Source organism: Buceros rhinoceros, unplaced genomic scaffold (genome assembly GCF_000710305.1).
Source record: "Buceros rhinoceros silvestris isolate BGI_N320 unplaced genomic scaffold, ASM71030v1 scaffold1171, whole genome shotgun sequence".
NCBI classification, from domain to species: Eukaryota; Metazoa; Chordata; class Aves; order Bucerotiformes; family Bucerotidae; genus Buceros; species Buceros rhinoceros.
The window spans coordinates 175,512-191,808 of record NW_010392376.1 but is presented as its reverse complement, the minus strand read 5'-3'; the positions used below and the strand labels follow the sequence as shown (position 1 = coordinate 191,808).

At 38.0% G+C, this 16,297-nt stretch overlaps 1 protein-coding gene across 1 annotated transcript in view; it reads left to right on the top strand.

The window, feature by feature from the left end:
- The window catches only part of ST6GALNAC3 (ST6 (alpha-N-acetyl-neuraminyl-2,3-beta-galactosyl-1,3)-N-acetylgalactosaminide alpha-2,6-sialyltransferase 3), a 244,780-nt gene that overhangs the window by 121,824 nt on the left and 106,659 nt on the right, over nt 1–16,297 (top strand). The window contains exons 4-5 of the mRNA XM_010144438.1: nt 2,203–2,244; nt 8,910–9,104. Coding sequence (XP_010142740.1) covers nt 2,203–2,244; nt 8,910–9,104 — 237 coding nt within the window. The remainder of the gene's footprint in view (nt 1–2,202; nt 2,245–8,909; nt 9,105–16,297) is intronic.

The window sequence follows — 16,297 nt, the reverse complement described above, 5'->3', positions numbered from 1 at the left end:
TTTTTTTTTTTTTTTCTTTTTTTTTTTTGTTAGGCAGAACAGTTTGAAAAACGTTGTCTTTCTGCTCACTGAGTTTGGACCTTTGCCTGCTGGCACTGAAGGAGGTCTTTAACCCTTATATTTAGTACTTGTATCTTTTTCTGTTTCAGAGCAGAGCCAACCATTCAGACAGACCTTGAAAAAAGCCCCTATGCCTCCCCGCACTAAACAGCGTTTGCATCCCTGCCACTGGACCAAGACATTAGTGTGCGCTGTGGTGGGGTGGAGTGGCTGCCTGAGGGGGCCTAACACAAGACTAAAATGAAAAATGACCACCTGCTTCTGTTTGCCTGCTTCTGAAGAGCAGGTGCACCGCATGCAGAGAGGGCATCCAGAGCAACTTCCCGAAAGCGCTCACCTCCCAAAGAAAAGTATGGGATGAAGCTGGTGTGAAGGGCCAGAGCAAGAGTCCTGCCAAGTGACAGACTGGGCAAGATCTCTTTTGTCTGCCAGTGTTATCTGACCTCTAGAAGGAAACTGAGGCATAGGCCCACTTTTTGTCAGCTTCATGTCCAGCATAGCAGTCAGGGACCTTTACAGAGGAAAATTCAAGGGAGGGAGTTTAGGCTTGTCCAGATGGTGGTAGTCGATTCCATCTCACTTGTGTGAATTTCTAGTCGTGCAGTTTTTGCTCCATAGCATAAGCTTTGCCCTGGAGGAAGAAGTGAGCTGCAGGCAAGTGAAGGTTTCCAGCAAAAGGAGTTTTCTTCGCAGATGTGCAGCCTGAGAATAATATGGGCTTGTTACAACATTTTATTTACTTTCATTTCTTCTGCCTGGGGCTGCTGTCATATGTTTAAGTTTATTTGTCTGGGTTTTTTTTTTTTTCCTTATCTAGAAGCTGGTCCTTCTGGAGGTTATGTCCCAGCGTAGTGTTTGCTAAACATATAGGCATGTGATTAACACCCATTCCTCCTGCCGAGTAGCAGGCACACTGATGATTTTACTGCTAGGCGCAGAAATTGCATTTATCTCACTTTCACTTTTAAAACTATCACAGTCGCTTTCCTGTGAGTATTTGAAACAAGAAATTGAGTGTTTTTGGTATTTCATATAAAATAACAAAGAAATGTAATAAGCTTTTAATAACTACATCTTTTTTCATATATAGAGATCTGCAGAACAGACGTTCGCTGGTATTTTATCGTTTTCTAAGATTCTTTTCTTGATGCATCTGTCAGGCTTTTTGTTGTTCATTTTTCTCCTGGTTTATGCATTTTTGAGTCTATTTCTGGTTGAAAGAATCAACCTTTTGAAAGGGATTTTTCATGAAAATATTGGCAGCTATTAATGTCTTTTTCAGAATGTACAGTGAAAATCACTCAATGAGGAATTCATTCTTACGATGTTGTCTATCATGAATGTTTAAGTATTTCTATAGAGGAAAGAGAGAGGTCATCTACGTAAGGTATGTCTGGCAGACTAAGAGTTAATACTCATGTATGGGTGGTTTTTTCTTTGAACTTTTTCTCAGCAGGTGAAAAATAGCTACAATCGGGTGGTTCTTCAATAAGTTGTAACAACCAACTGCCAGGTGGAAAGATCACAAATTCTTGTACCAGCAGTTCTGTTATAGGGAAACATATGTCAGCCTGTGTGCGTGTCTGAAAGCTTGCCAAGCTATTGATAAGAAGAGCTGGGCAATAATCCAGGGGTGGGGGGCAGAGAACCCACCATTTGGGAGCTGTACTGCAGAGGCTTTTTTTGCTTTTCATACTGCTTTATCATGCAGAGACTACATTAGTTTTTATATAATGTGCATCTGCAGCTACTGATGAAGTTCACCCCAGTTGTGAAGGACATTGATGAATCAGTAACAGCAGTTTTAGATTAAATAATCTTAACAGATCTAATGGAATGAAAATTCAACAACCTTATTTAAATGGTGCTTCTCTGCCATGGACATTTTAATGGCTAAATCCCTTAAGCTGCTGGACAGCTTTCAGTTGCCGTGTAAAGTGAAGTAGCAAGCTGTCTGAAGGCGTGCCTGGCTCAGAAGTTTAGGTTGCTTTGGTGGTGCTGTGACTTTGTGGTTTGTGAAGATTGGAGCTGTGCTAGTGAGGTGTTTGTGCCTTGTTCGGTGTAAAGACTGTTTGCATAGGGAACCCTGGGCCCAAAGTCAATGCTGAAGGAAGTATAAATTCAGCTTTGAGTTCTCCTTAGACTATAGTGATTGTTTCTCCTACTCTTTCCTGCTTACTCAAAGTGCTGGGAAGCCTAAAGTAACTTCAGGGGAGAAGAATATTTAGAGTCCAAAAAATGCTCCTTCTTATCAGGCTTTGAGTTTAGGGCAAGAGAGAATAGCGATACAGATTAATTCCTGAAGTCTGGCAATGCTTTGCAGTTTGAAGGGCTCAGAATCACTGGGACTTTTCAAACATAGTAATTTCTTTTGCATGTTAACATACGGGAGACCTTCAAAATACTTCAGCAATTACTCCTTGAAACTTTGAAGTTCTTCACCTAACATAATTTCATATTATTACCAACTATGTGTGCTGTTCTGAGGGGAATACTTATGTAATAAAGTTATGCAGTTACCTGAGACTAAATGTCAGTTGTGATAATCCTCCTGCATGTAAGCAGTGGAGGCTGTTAACAGAGACTGCTGCTGCAGCTCAGCTTTGCTTGGACAATACTGTGCTGATTCCTGGTTTTTTCTCATTGCTCAGGTCTTACCCCAGTGAGCCTGAGCACTCTGCAGTTTTTTGGCTTTAATGAAGGAGGTGTTTGAATACATTTTGTTTTGCTGTGGAAAAACATTATGTTGAGCTGTTATGAACGTAGATACACCACCATTCATATGGGACTGCATTGTGAATCGTGATGAAAACTGAATTATATAACAAGTTCTCAAAAATGATAATAATACAAGAGGTATAATGAGTTGTGTTCTAGAGAGCTCTTCAGCTGCCTTAGCTATAAAAAAGGCCAGAGCTCCTACAGAGCAGACGTGCAAGTAGTAATGTGTCTTCTATTCATGCCTTCTCAAACATGATAAGCTTTGAACGCAGTCCTGATTAAGGGGGTATTCATAGAAATACTTTCCAGGCCATGCAGAAGGCTGAATGTCATACGTTTCTTTCATTGTATCTCTTCTATATATTTTTATGTATACTGTATTTCTAGCCTTGCTTCTTCATCACTGAACTCTATTTCTGCTCTTCCTCCTCAGCTTCCTGGTTGCTCTTACATTCCAGTTTAGCGAAGGTGCCCTTTTTTCAGAAGAAGGAGTGGGGGGGGCGGGGTGAGATAAACCAACAAAAAACCCCCAAAAACCCAAACAAAAAAACCCTCCAAAAAACCAACTTTGCTTTAATCTTAATTTTACTGGTTTTTGAACACAAACCAGATCTTACTTGTGATATAACACCTTACCTGCTTTGTTCTTTTCTCCTGGGAGAAACATTGACAGCCATCTCCTGTGGAGCCTTTGAACATACTTGGTTTAGCTTTTACTTCTAGAGGAGAAGAAAGTAAATCTTCAGCTACCAATTTTATGCAAATGTTTTTTTGACGCATTTCTATTTCTAAAAGGATCTTTGCTATGTAGTTTTTCTCCTGCTTTGAAAACTTCTAGGACCCCTGCCTGAGTATCTCTCCAGCAGCTCTGTTAAAGGGATGATCAGGACAAAAGAAATAGCTGGAAAGTATATTTATTTCCAATACCAGTGAAATCAGTAAGGTACACGGAACGAGTGTGATGAATTTCTTTGTAACAGAAAGCAGCATTTGAAGAGGATGCTCAGGACTATAAAAGAGAAAATTAAATAAAACTATTTTTTACATATAGTGGTCTACAAAATGAAACAAATTGAGTAAGTGTAGCCATTATTGTTTGCAACTTGTATATTATACCTGAGTAAAAATCCTCAAACCCTGCATCAGTCCTATAATAAAAATAGTATAAAGTGTAGAGATATTAAAAAAGTGATTGAGTTATTCACTATGCTCATAAAGGTAGGTATTGTGAAACTAATACAATGTTACTGCATACTGTGTCTTCTAGGAGACTCAAAGCCCTCATGTAAGTCTTTACATTTGATTTGTCCTTCCAAGCATGGTGTTTTCATGTATCCATGAAAATAACAGAGAAAATGAATACTGTAAAAAAATCAATTTCTGAAAAAAAGTTTATTTTCGTTTACTGTTTAGGACATGGAACTTCACTCACTGCAAAGGTGCTTCACTGGAGTCTTCCATAATATCATGTTCAGCTTTGGCATTTATCAAATTCAGACAGTTTATTATAACAGAAACAAAATTGAGAAACAGCGTAGTTCTAGAATAAAAGTTTAGCAGTAGCTTCTGTTGATTTCTTTGTGATCTAAGGGAAGCTGCTTTCTGCCTCAGCTTATGCTTCTGTGAAATGGGTTTTACTGTTGAGCCCACTAGGATGGGGATTTATTACTGCTTGCAAAGTGGTTTGATAGTCTCTGCCATATAATACATTCTTAGTGGCAGGATGTTTCTTGGGCTAGAAAGTAGAATAAAGGTACTTAGTACATACCTCAGTAAAATTTAAAACTTAAATTCTCCTCTTATGCTAAAAACATTTCCTTCCTTCCTGCTAGACAAATGTATATGAAACAAAAGATATTTGTCTTATTCTATCAAGCATTATTGAACTATAAAAAATGATCTTGTCATCTCACACTTCTTAAGAGTTTATGAAAGAAAAATGACTGAAACTTGTTCAGAGTTCAAGTTCTTGCCTAACTGTAGCTAATTAATTACTCTGGCACTGGTAAATAGCCAAAACCAGATGATATGAAGGTTATAAACACTGTTAGGTACTCTGTTGCCAAGTATATATACACATACATACATACATACATGCTGTTGTTGTTGCTTTATTTCCATGAGTTTTTGATGAAATCCTAACCACCATAATAGTATGACACTCCTGATTTTATTTAAATTCTTATTTCAGCAATGTAAAATATAAATTGAAGTCTTAGAAGCATGAATCATGCCTACTGATTATTGATTTTGATATATGCACTGGACAGAATGAGCCTCGTGTCTGAGAAATAACCAAAACTGGGATTATATTACTGTGGGGACTGAGTAAAGAGAAGCTGTTTAGTTCTAGTGTGTACTTTTTGCCCAGTGAGGTCTCAAGTATTGCAGTACATGTACTCTGATCTGAAATGTGTCCGTTTTTAACCTCTTTTTTTTTTTATACCATAAATAAGCAGCCTCTTAGCCATAGAATCATTAACAAATAGTAAACTCCATCATTCTTCTGCTATAGGATCCTGTATTCATAAGTATGGTAATTTTCTTCTTGAAACTGTCATCCAGACTAGTCATGTACTATTGTGAACAAAATAAAATGTTACAGAAGCCAATATACAATGCAAGTCATCCAGCTAAGAAACTGTTTAAAATGTCTTATTGTTTAATCCTTGCTGAATGTGAATGAAAAATATTTATAAATGATTTTATTTAAATGTCGACAACATCAAAATATGTGCACTAAATTAGCTAGAAAAATATAAAGATTGCTTGAGATTTATACAGGGAATGTTTCCATGTTAGAGAAACATTTCTTTTGTTAAGAGACTATTTGCATTCACGAGAAGTGAAAATGAAGAAGGAATAAGATTTGTTTCTGTGCAGACTTGCTAATTAATGTTGTTTTAGCTCTCGCAAATGATAGAATGTATAAGTATTTAAAATGTTGACGTAGACATGTGAGACAAATTAGAGTCTGGTATTCATGCCTGTATATAGCTTCATGCCTCTCTTCATATCCTAAGGTCATGCAGAATTTCTCAAGTCTCCAGTGCTAAATATTTATGTTTTATCAGAGGAAAGATAACAAAATCTATTGATCTGCAGAAAGGGAGATTTTACAAGAAGCGCTTACTGACAAATAGCACCTGGTTTGGGGTTTTTTGTTGTTTTTTTTCTTGAGCTGGTAAAGGAGGGAGGAACTTAAGGGAAACAAATTACTTTTAGAGGTGCCCTTTAGAATACTCTTGGCCATTGAGCAGAATGCCTTACTTAGTGCTTAAGAAGGCTAAAATAATGATAAGTAGGTGCTTTGCTGTTGTTCAATATTTTTACAGTGAAATTTATAGAGCTACTGAAATTCCAATTTGCAATAGTCCTTTCCTCAGAGAATGCATATTGCTGGGTCTCATGCCTTTAACAAAAGTTATGGGGGAATTGAATCCTTACACAAGCTTCTTTTGTCTAAGTTGGTACGTGGACATTGGATTTGCATATGGCTAGATTTGTTTTCCAGAACAGTTATAACGTATGTCTTGATTCCTTTCTGTTGTAAAAATTCCTTCTTTCCCTCATTCCACTGTTCTAGTCGATGCACATTCTTTCTGGCTAAGCAACATGCATAGATTGCTGTTTCCTTCTTTGAACAATGTTTTTTTGCATAAGAAAAGAAAAGACGACCACACTTTTGCCTTTCCTCCTTGTAGTGCAATGTATTGAAAGAGAAGGAGTATAAAAGCAGATGGCATCCTAACGAAGGCCAAGAAGTCTAGCTACACTGTACGACTTCTTCTCAGGGCAGAGGCTCTTTGGAAGAGCTCCCTGTGAGAAGCACACAAAACTGATTGCAGTGTTTTCAAGTTCAGAACATATCTGTGCAAAATAAAGGAAGTAAACAATGGTATTCTACAAACCAGGAAGATAGAGTGTGTGGCAATCACATAGTGGCGTCATACAGGGCAGTATCGCTGCTTCCTGCTGGGGACATTTTGATTGAAACACGCTCGTGTAGTTGAATGAGACTCTAGATTCCCCTTTAAATAATCACAATATTTTAATTCTGATTGCAATAAACAATATGACTAATCCAGCTCCTTCTTCTATTGCTTTATGATTATCACTTGCACTGCACATCTTGGCTGCCCTTAACACTTACAAGGCCCTGATATATAGCCAAACATTTCTGACTCCATCTGGTACAAAGAGAAGTGACACAGAAGTGCTCCCCAGCCAGTTTATTGCAATTTAATGTAAATCTGTTATCACGCAGCTGATGAAGAGAGCCGTGGCTTCCATGAATTCCGAAAGCTGTGATTGGGCTGTGGCTGCTGCACTGCCCTCTGAAGATTTGCTGGGTTTAATTTTACATTGCACTGCCATTAGCTCACTGAATCACATTGCCTCAATGCTGCTTCATCATCCTTTCCCCTTCCTCCTCACAGTGACCTCATTCACCCAAGTTTTCCATCTCAGTCTTTCATTGCTTTTATCTTATAAATTACAGCCTCCTAATGCATCCAAACAGATAGAGCCGTGCCACTGGCCCCCGCAGCGTGCTGTTTCATAAACTCTTGTGTGGGGGAATACAGTATTAACCCTTCAAATTTGCTGAGTGTTCTGTGTGGTTCTCGCTGTTTGCTGTGGCCAGGATCTGAACCAAAGTATGGTGGCAGTGCCCAGGGACCTTGCGCATGGGCACATAGGCCTTGTCTGTTCGTGTTCAGAAATACTTTGTCTCTTTCCCAGTGTGTTTCCTGTATAAATATCGTTGCTGCTTCTGCTCCATACTTTGAATTTTACTTTCTGCAGACTGTCAAATGAACCATCAGGCAAAGAGCAGGTTCTTCTTATATGGTTGCAATCGGAGCTCACCTTTCACCCCTCTGCTGCTGTTGCAGCATGAGGCATCTTATTGCCATCGTGTACAAAAGTGGTCCCAAATGTGTACTCTGCTGCTTCCTCTTAGGTGGTGATACTCGTAGACAGGAATCAAGGTGATCAGGTTCTGTCATCCATCGTTAGGTGTTACTATATACTTCATAGACCCTTAGGCAAATAGTTTTCTCCTCGCTATTTTCTGTATATAGAGGGATAGAATTACATTCAGCAGGGTGATTAAACTGTGGAGGATTAGGAAACGGTAGAATGTAGTTAAAGTACAATAAAAACACCTGTAAATAATCATCCTTCCATTCCCTCAGGGAAAATTTAAAAATAACCTCTGCGATAGTATATCATACCCAGAAACTTTACCTATGCCAACTAACATGTTTTGTCCAAGTGATTTGTCTAGAAGCAATTGACCGCAGTATTTTTTAAAAAGCTAAAAATCAGGGGAACTTCATATTTCTATAATTTTTTTCCTCCTGCAGACTGGGGAGCTACCCAGGCAAAAAATTAGTGTCTTTCTGTGGTTGCATTCACCAGTCCAACCAACTGGATAGGTTAGAGGTGGAAAACAAAGGCTAATTAAAGACAGGCTTCAGATTTGTTACATTATTAATGATGGAGGTCATCTTGTCCAAGATAATAATGCCTCACTTTGCAGATTTGTGAACCTGGAATAGGGCAGTATGCTGTGCTGACTTCACCAACCATTTAATTAAAAATATTTAAGGCTAGAATAAGAGTTCTGTTGCATGGGAATGATTTAAAATTAATGCACAATAAATACAGTCCGTAGTGATCATCTTTTCCACGATAAACTTTGTGTGGTATGGCTGCAGATGGCATTTTCACTCTGTATTTGTCATGCATCTAGAGCGCTGTTGATTTGAATGTAGACTTTGCTGTGGATGTTTACATAAAATCTTCATTCCAAACACAAATGAAATTTAAAGCTGGTAGATGTTTTCAGAAACTTAAAAAGCTGAGGGGTTTTTCTTGAGCAGAACTGATTAATTTCCAACCAGTTCTAAAAGCAATGCTCAAAAACTCTGAAATGCACATTTATTGAAACAAAACGATCCAGTCACGTGTCTCCTTGTGCTCCTGCAGCATGATGACTACCATGAAAATTATTTCACTTAAAGCTTTCTGAAGTGTTTTTCCTTCGTCCTGCAATAGAAGATACGTATTTTTTATTAAAGCCAACTCCTAATAATTTATTTTCTTTCTTCTTTTCATTGCAGAGAAAGTCCGTTGTTGCTGTGAGTTTCACGGCAGCATTCCTCTGTCTGATTATCGTTCGTCTCACAAATGAAGTAACTTTCCCTTTGATCCTAAACTGCTTTGGACAAACCAGTGTCAAATGGATACCTTTTTCTAATGGCCAAAGGCAGCCTCTGAGAACTCATTATGGATATATAAATGTGAAAACACAAGAGGTAAGACCTGATATCAAGAGCAGAGCAAAACGGACCGGAAGACTTTTTCTCTGATCCTACATAACTGTTTTTCCAACAACTGGCCCAGTGTGAAAGCTAAAACAATCAAAGTGCCTCTTTTAAAAGTGTGCCACCATTTAAATGACCTTTGAATTGTGTTAATTTCTGTCCCTTCTGCAGTGGAGAGAGCACTGAGCTGGCCTCAAAATCAAGCTTGGTTACTGTGAAAATGGATATTTATACAAGTGAGAGAGTTTTTCAGATTAATTTCAAGCCCTCAGTCCTTCTAACTCAAAAGGAAATTTTCTTGTGTTTTTTTTTGTAATAAAGTCCTAAAAATGTTTAATTTTGCCTAGGACACCCAAGGAAGAAGTAGTTCATTTGTGTTTGTATGTGCATGGAAGAGGAAAAGGGAATGATTTGTGAAATGAATGTGTATGAGTATAGAAAATTTATAAAGCTAGAGGTTTACTGGATTTTTCCGAAACAATTACATTAACACTTGGTAGCTATTTGAAAGCCAGCTATGTATTTCCAGTCTGTATTTTAAAATGCTTTCGCCCGTATCTACTTTGCAATGTAATTGCTGTGTGATAAAAATACTTGTATGATAAAATTAGATTTTACAGGGATTTCTGCTTTAAATTGTCTTAGTTGGCAAAATATCTAATGACATTTTTGGGTTTTGGTGGTAGCGGCGCTTTTTTTCTAGACTCTTCCCATCTCTCTTGGTACTATATATAACAAAATAAGCTAATGTAAAAAATTTAACTCTTTCTAGAAGTTGTATCTGATCAGTTATAGATAGCACTGTCAGTCGTGAGAAATACTGTCAGACTTCCACTTACTGCTATGTATTTTTCTTTATAATATTGCAGATACTTTATTTGTGAATGAAATTCATTCGCATAATAGCTTTTATAGAGAATGAAAATACCCCATTTCATGCTTTGCTTTTCTATAAGTGTATTGGACAAATTAGTTATTATTTTACCCTTAGAGTGTTAAATATGAAAATCAGAATAAGAGGGAGTTATAGTTTTTAGGAGACAGCTTCTTTTAAACTTCTGTAGCTTTTAATTGTCATCCATGTTAGATGCAGCACTAGGTAAGTGTATCGGAGGGCAAAATACGCTAATACAGAGCTGGAAAAGGACAAGGACCTGAAAGGAAATCTGTTTGAATCAGGGTGTGAATTCGAGTCCCAGTGAAGTGAACGTAAGCTGCTGCTGAGTTCAAAAGGGCTAAGGCTTCATCCAGCATATCTTAAACATGAAAGGACCACTAAAAATGAGAGGGCAGTGTGTTCTGCATGTCCCTGAGTTACTGCCACAGCGGCAGGTGTGGAATCTGAATGAGGTAGAGCTGCCACAGTCGCTTGATCGCTATCAGTCGGAACTGATAAGTGGAGAGCTGAGGAGCATGCTAATCCGTTTTTATTCACCATCGCCTTCACCCGAGGTTAGATGTAGCTTGTGTGAGCCTTAACTCATTCTCAAATTTGATAACGCACTTGGAAGTTCTAACAGTAAGTGGAAATGAATGTCCTGAAAGTTGGTGACCAGTATCGATTATTAAGACATTTGTCTCAATTTAGTTTAGGTCATGAAGGACTCCTCAAACTTAGTAATTTTAATTGTTTTCCCCCTTGTATTTGAACATTACATTAATATTTGCTAATTAAAATGGTAATGAAGAAACTGAACAGGCCTTGATAATTGCAAATGCTCTATCTCCTGACTTAATTATTCCCTGTGTGAGGGAAGTTTTATTGTGCAGCCCATGTGAAAAGCTTTTATACAGCTCGTGTTCCTAGCTCCCACTCATAACTTTCTCAGACTACAGTTTTTATAACACAGATTGCTTTATAAAATAAGCGTTTGTACGCTATTTGTATTAAAATGGCCAGCAATTCTCCATTGTTCATAGAGATTAAAAACCACAGACCTCTCATTTCTGTGTAAGTGCCAAATGCATTGAATTTCTCCCCATTTCATAGAATGAAGATATTATTTTCTAGTTTTTTATGCTACTATGGTATGTAAGACAAGCAGAATTATGTGAGTGCAGCTAATGCCCTAAGCAAATGCGGCCAAGAGTTTTTAAATGGAACACGTGCCGTGTCATCAATGGGCAATGACCAAAAGGTGAGGAAACTGTACTATAATGAATTATGAGAAAATGATGTGATGGTAAGGAAGATAGGAGAGAAGGCTTTTAAAGACACAAATTCTGGCTTTCTCTTTTCTCTTTTGTTGAGAGAATCTTTGCATACGTGTTGAATGTGGTTACAGTCTGCTAGAGTGTCTTTTGAAGCTTGTTACCTCGCTGGGACCTACTACCTGTCTCCTGATATTTGATAGCACTCCTTCCTGTTCCCCAGCTACTTCCAACATCCTTCTTCACATTTGTTGCCTGTTCTCCTTTACCTATTCCTCTCAGGCTCCACTCTGAGGCTTGGCTGCATGCAGCATCCCGACTTCTCAGCCTACTTACGAGGTCAACAAAACAGAGTAATTAGAGTAATTTACCACCAACTCAGTCATCTGACGCGACAGGAAAACTATAAAATCTAGATGAACTACCAGTCTACTTTTCTTGTCCCTCCCTTACATACATTCTGCAGAAAAAGGAAAAAAATACCCAAGATTTTAATCCATAAGAAAAAATGTTCAAGTTAGGAGGAGCTGATTTCTTTTGGAGTAATGTTGAGTGGGATGAGCCTTGAAAACCTTATGAGACGCTGGAAAGGTGGCTAAGGCTGAAGTGATCAATGATTTATATGAAAGATGATCAGGAAATATGATGATATGAACATCTGTGTTTGTCTCAGGTAAAAAAGGGAGATGTTTATATTAACGTATATATCTGACGCGTGACCAGAATAATGCCGTAAGGACTTACTTGAAGACACTTGTGTTGTGTATTTGACTTGACAGTACAATGCTGTGGGATGTTTATTATTCAGAAGTTTGAAAAAAATTTAAGATTACTATAACAATATTGTATGGGAGTATTTAATGTAAAATGCAAAGAAAGACATAACTTAATCCCTAATTAAGGCTGTACATAATACAGGGTTGTTGCTATGGTTTCCTTGATATGTAGCTATAGCAACAGCTTTGGAAAAACTGACTTTATGTACAGTAAACATAGTATATTTGAAATACAAATAGATGTGGAGTGTTGTACTATACTGGCCCATTATGTCTAGACGCATTTTAGTTTGGCTTTTGAGGTATTTCTGAAATGGGTAATTGCTTACCTAAAATTTTGCATCCAGTGTCTGCCCTCACTCCCTTCAAGAGAAGAGGATCCCTTAGTAGTCCTCCACACTGTGATCCCTTTTCCCTTTTCAATGTCTACATCTGAGGGGACTCCCTGAGAATTGTGAGAGAGTGTGGCTGCCTGTTTTGCAATATTGCTCTCTTGCTCAAGTACATGAATTCTGACCTTTCAGTGAAAAAGAGGTGTATGGGCAAGATGACCTTTCTGTCTCTTATTTCCTCCACTTTGTACCTATGGATTTTTGGTGATAGGTCCCATGAAGTCACCTGTAAGAAATGTCACACCTGTCATGTGTTAGTTACTTTTATCCTATTCCTACTATTTTTTCACAGAAAATATTACTTTGATACAACTCCAGTTGTTGGTTACCTAATTTAAACCTATGTCATTTGAATAAACTTCAACCCCTCCCCCCAAGCTGATGTAATGATTCTTCTTGTGTATCAAAAATGGGCAAGCAGATAAAAAGAAGCAGGTATAGAAAATGCAACCTTCTCCTTCTTTCATACCACTCCTACTCTACAAAGGGTTCTGGCAAAATTAATGAACATCGTGTATTTAAATTGCAGCATTATGACATCAATTTAAAACCCATTAGCAGTCTGAAACTTTGTGCTAGGAAAGTCTGATAGTGTTCTTAGATATTTGATTGTGCTTCCTGAAAGGAGAATATTGAATAGATTTTTACTCTGCCGTCAGTATTAAAATAATATAGCATTTTCTTGCATACGTAAAATCTGAAATATAGCTGCAATAACACTTGAAACATAATTATAAGAAGTCTATTCAAGTACTATACAAAGATTAAAACTGTTCTTGGAAAGGGTAAGTTCTCAGATGACCTAAAATCCCTACATTAAACCACAGCTGTGAGATCTAATGGCTTCGCCTAAAACGAATTGTGAGAGAGAGGAGAGCCTTTGTGTCAATGAACATCAAGGAATCTCATAGCGTGGTGATGAGCACTGGGTAGAAGGAATATGCATTGTAGCAATTAACATTAAAAAAAAAAAAAACAAACACCAAACCCTACTGTAACTGAAAAACTCATCAGTACTGTGTTGACACTGAAGACAATAAATTTGGATCGTATTATCACATACCATTTTGTCCCATAACCTAAACAAACTAGTACAGAAGCATTCATTGCTTGCCAGTTGTGGCACACACAGCCGCGTAGGTGAACATACAGCCTAAGTCTGATTTCTTCTTCTTCTTTTTGCCGGAAGTTCTGTGGTGGAATTCAGCCGAAGTGAGTGGAGGTTTCCACAAATGAAATATCCCAGATATGAATAAAAATAGGAGGAGGTTACAGACCTTATACATATCTGTGTAGTACTTTTTGTAACAGAATAAAGCAATTGTATCTAAAAGCAGCAACAGCATATGAAGTGTAGAGGAAAACTAACAAAACATGCCGAAGTAATGGCTACGTGATGTGCTGTTTGACTGTGAGATAAGGCACATACCCTTTCAACGATAGCAAAAGCAGAGTTGTCAAGTCAGGAGCAATCATAGGAAGGGCCCATACCAATCATGGGAGAGCATGTTCTTATAAAACTTCAATAGCTAAATTTTAAAATGCACAAAGAAAGCAAAAAATGTAATGGATATTTTAATATTAGATTATTTCCAGATATAGGGAGTAAGAAAAAAATTAAAAGGACTGATATTTTTATATAAAATACTAAAAATAATTAAAGCTAGTTATCAACCTGGGAAGGTTTAGGTTTTGCCTCTGTTAGTGATGGATGCAGAACGACACTTACTATGAAGAGAAACTTGGAGAACAGCACTGGGCTTCAAGTCAAAACAGAAGATACCAGGCTGTGAACTTGCATGGTGTAATCAGCTGACTTCAGAGATGTTTGTTTCATGCTCTTGCTGGGAAGAACTGGGTCCCAGAGAGACTAAAAAGCTATATCAGCCAGAACTCACTGTATCAGAAAGTTGATTTAGGATTTAATTTCTGACACATTTGTGACTTCCATCGTGTCTTTTCCCTTGGGATCTTATTCATTGTTACAGCTTAAAAATTCATAGGGTATTTTGTTAAGAAAAGGTCATCTGCTTCATAGTCATTTATCATTTATATTCCTTCTGATATGCATTTTTATATCAGTTGCTCAGTTCCATCACTTTAGCATTAGTCATCACTTAATAATAATAGTAATAATACTGGAAATAAAATTAAACATACCGTATATTCTTCTGGATATTTTTCTGCTATATAAATTTTCATGAGTAAGTTTTCTTGGAAGTATTCCAGGAGCATTGACTACATAACATTTTTAATGACAATCACATGGTTTGTTACACTTTTCGTAGAGATTTGGGTGGTGGTTTGTTAGTTCCTGTCCTCTCACTGCTCTGTGTGTGCTAACTATACCAGCGCTCCCATTCCTGCCCCTGGGAGCCATGCACACTTGAAAATAAATTCCTACTGAAAACTCTAACCACCAAATGAGCAACAACAGGAGCACAACTTATATAACAGAAAAAGACCTCCCTAAACAAATCATCACCAGAGTCCCCACTGCTCTCTTCCTCTTTTCAATACACTTTTTGCTGGGGAGAAGAGAGACCATCAGAACAAGCTGCAAGGTCCACTTGAAACCACTCAGGCTGTTATAAACCTCACAGGAGAGGAGGGAGCACAGATGATGTGTGTCCTCAGTATAGTAAATTCTGCCAGCTCAGCCTTTTTCCTTCTGTAAATATGAAATTAGCTTAGGTTTTTGAAGCTGCCACCACTCTGGTAAGGAAAAAGTCAAGCGCCAGGATAAATATCAAGTATTCTATACAAAGGAATTAAATCTGCTCCACACACAGAGCCTGAATGTGATGACCCAAGCAGTGCTGCCTGTGTGGCAGCTCTGTTTTTTTTTTTTTTTAAAAGATGACTAAGAGACTTTAGAAGAGATTACTATCAGCAGTGAGCTGTGTCATCAGAAGTCAATCCCTAAAGAATCTGGGCTGATAGAAATAAATGACTACAATGCACACTCATAGGCTGCATTGATCTGTTGAACAGAACTTAGAGGTTACTGGAAAAGGTGCCTGCTATCATAGATTTGCCATCCACCTTGGTTATACATAGTTTCCTGAGGTTTCTCCCACATTCTTGAGGATGTTTTTACTGCTAGCAAAGGGGAGGTTTATATTAGGTAATGTCAGACTCCCTACAAGAAGGTGCCAGTTGTGTTTTCTGTGTGAGAAGTGTGAACAATGCCACTCTAAATGAGAGACACGACATTGTGAAAATTGACTTGAGACCATTTGGAAAACAGAGACAAACCTGAGTTTTGCAGTTAGCCAGCTTCATAGACAAACTTCTATTGGTAGTTTTGGTTTTTTTAAATGGCAGATGAATCAGACAAAGTGAACGGAGTGTTCTTTGGAGTGGTGGAGAAAAGAACATACAGCTTTGGTGTAATAGGTTCTTGAATGAGACCGAACCATTTGGGTAGATAGGAAAAGGGGGCGTGTTAGTGTAATGAGGAGATGAGAGTGAGGCTTGTGGTCAAGGGGAGGAAGGAGGAACTGCTTACTCTGCATGAGAACTGAATTCTGTTACCATGATGCAATTTCAGCTTTCATCAATGATAGTTGTGAAACGAAGGATGGGCTGGTTTGTATTAATAGCAAGACCATTCATCAGTTGGGAGAGCAGTGCCCTGTTATTTACTCACCGAATATCCTCCCACCACTGCTGTTTAAAAAATTAAGATGCCTCTGTCATAAGAAGTTCAGTGTCACCCTTCTGAGTTCCTACCTGGAGTCTTTTCCTCAGAGATTCAAGGTATTCTTTGCAGCTTTGGATGCAGTGATGACAGCTAAGGTACGCTTTGTGCTGGTGTACAAAACACACCACAGAATAAAAACAGCCAGTGAAAATGGAATTT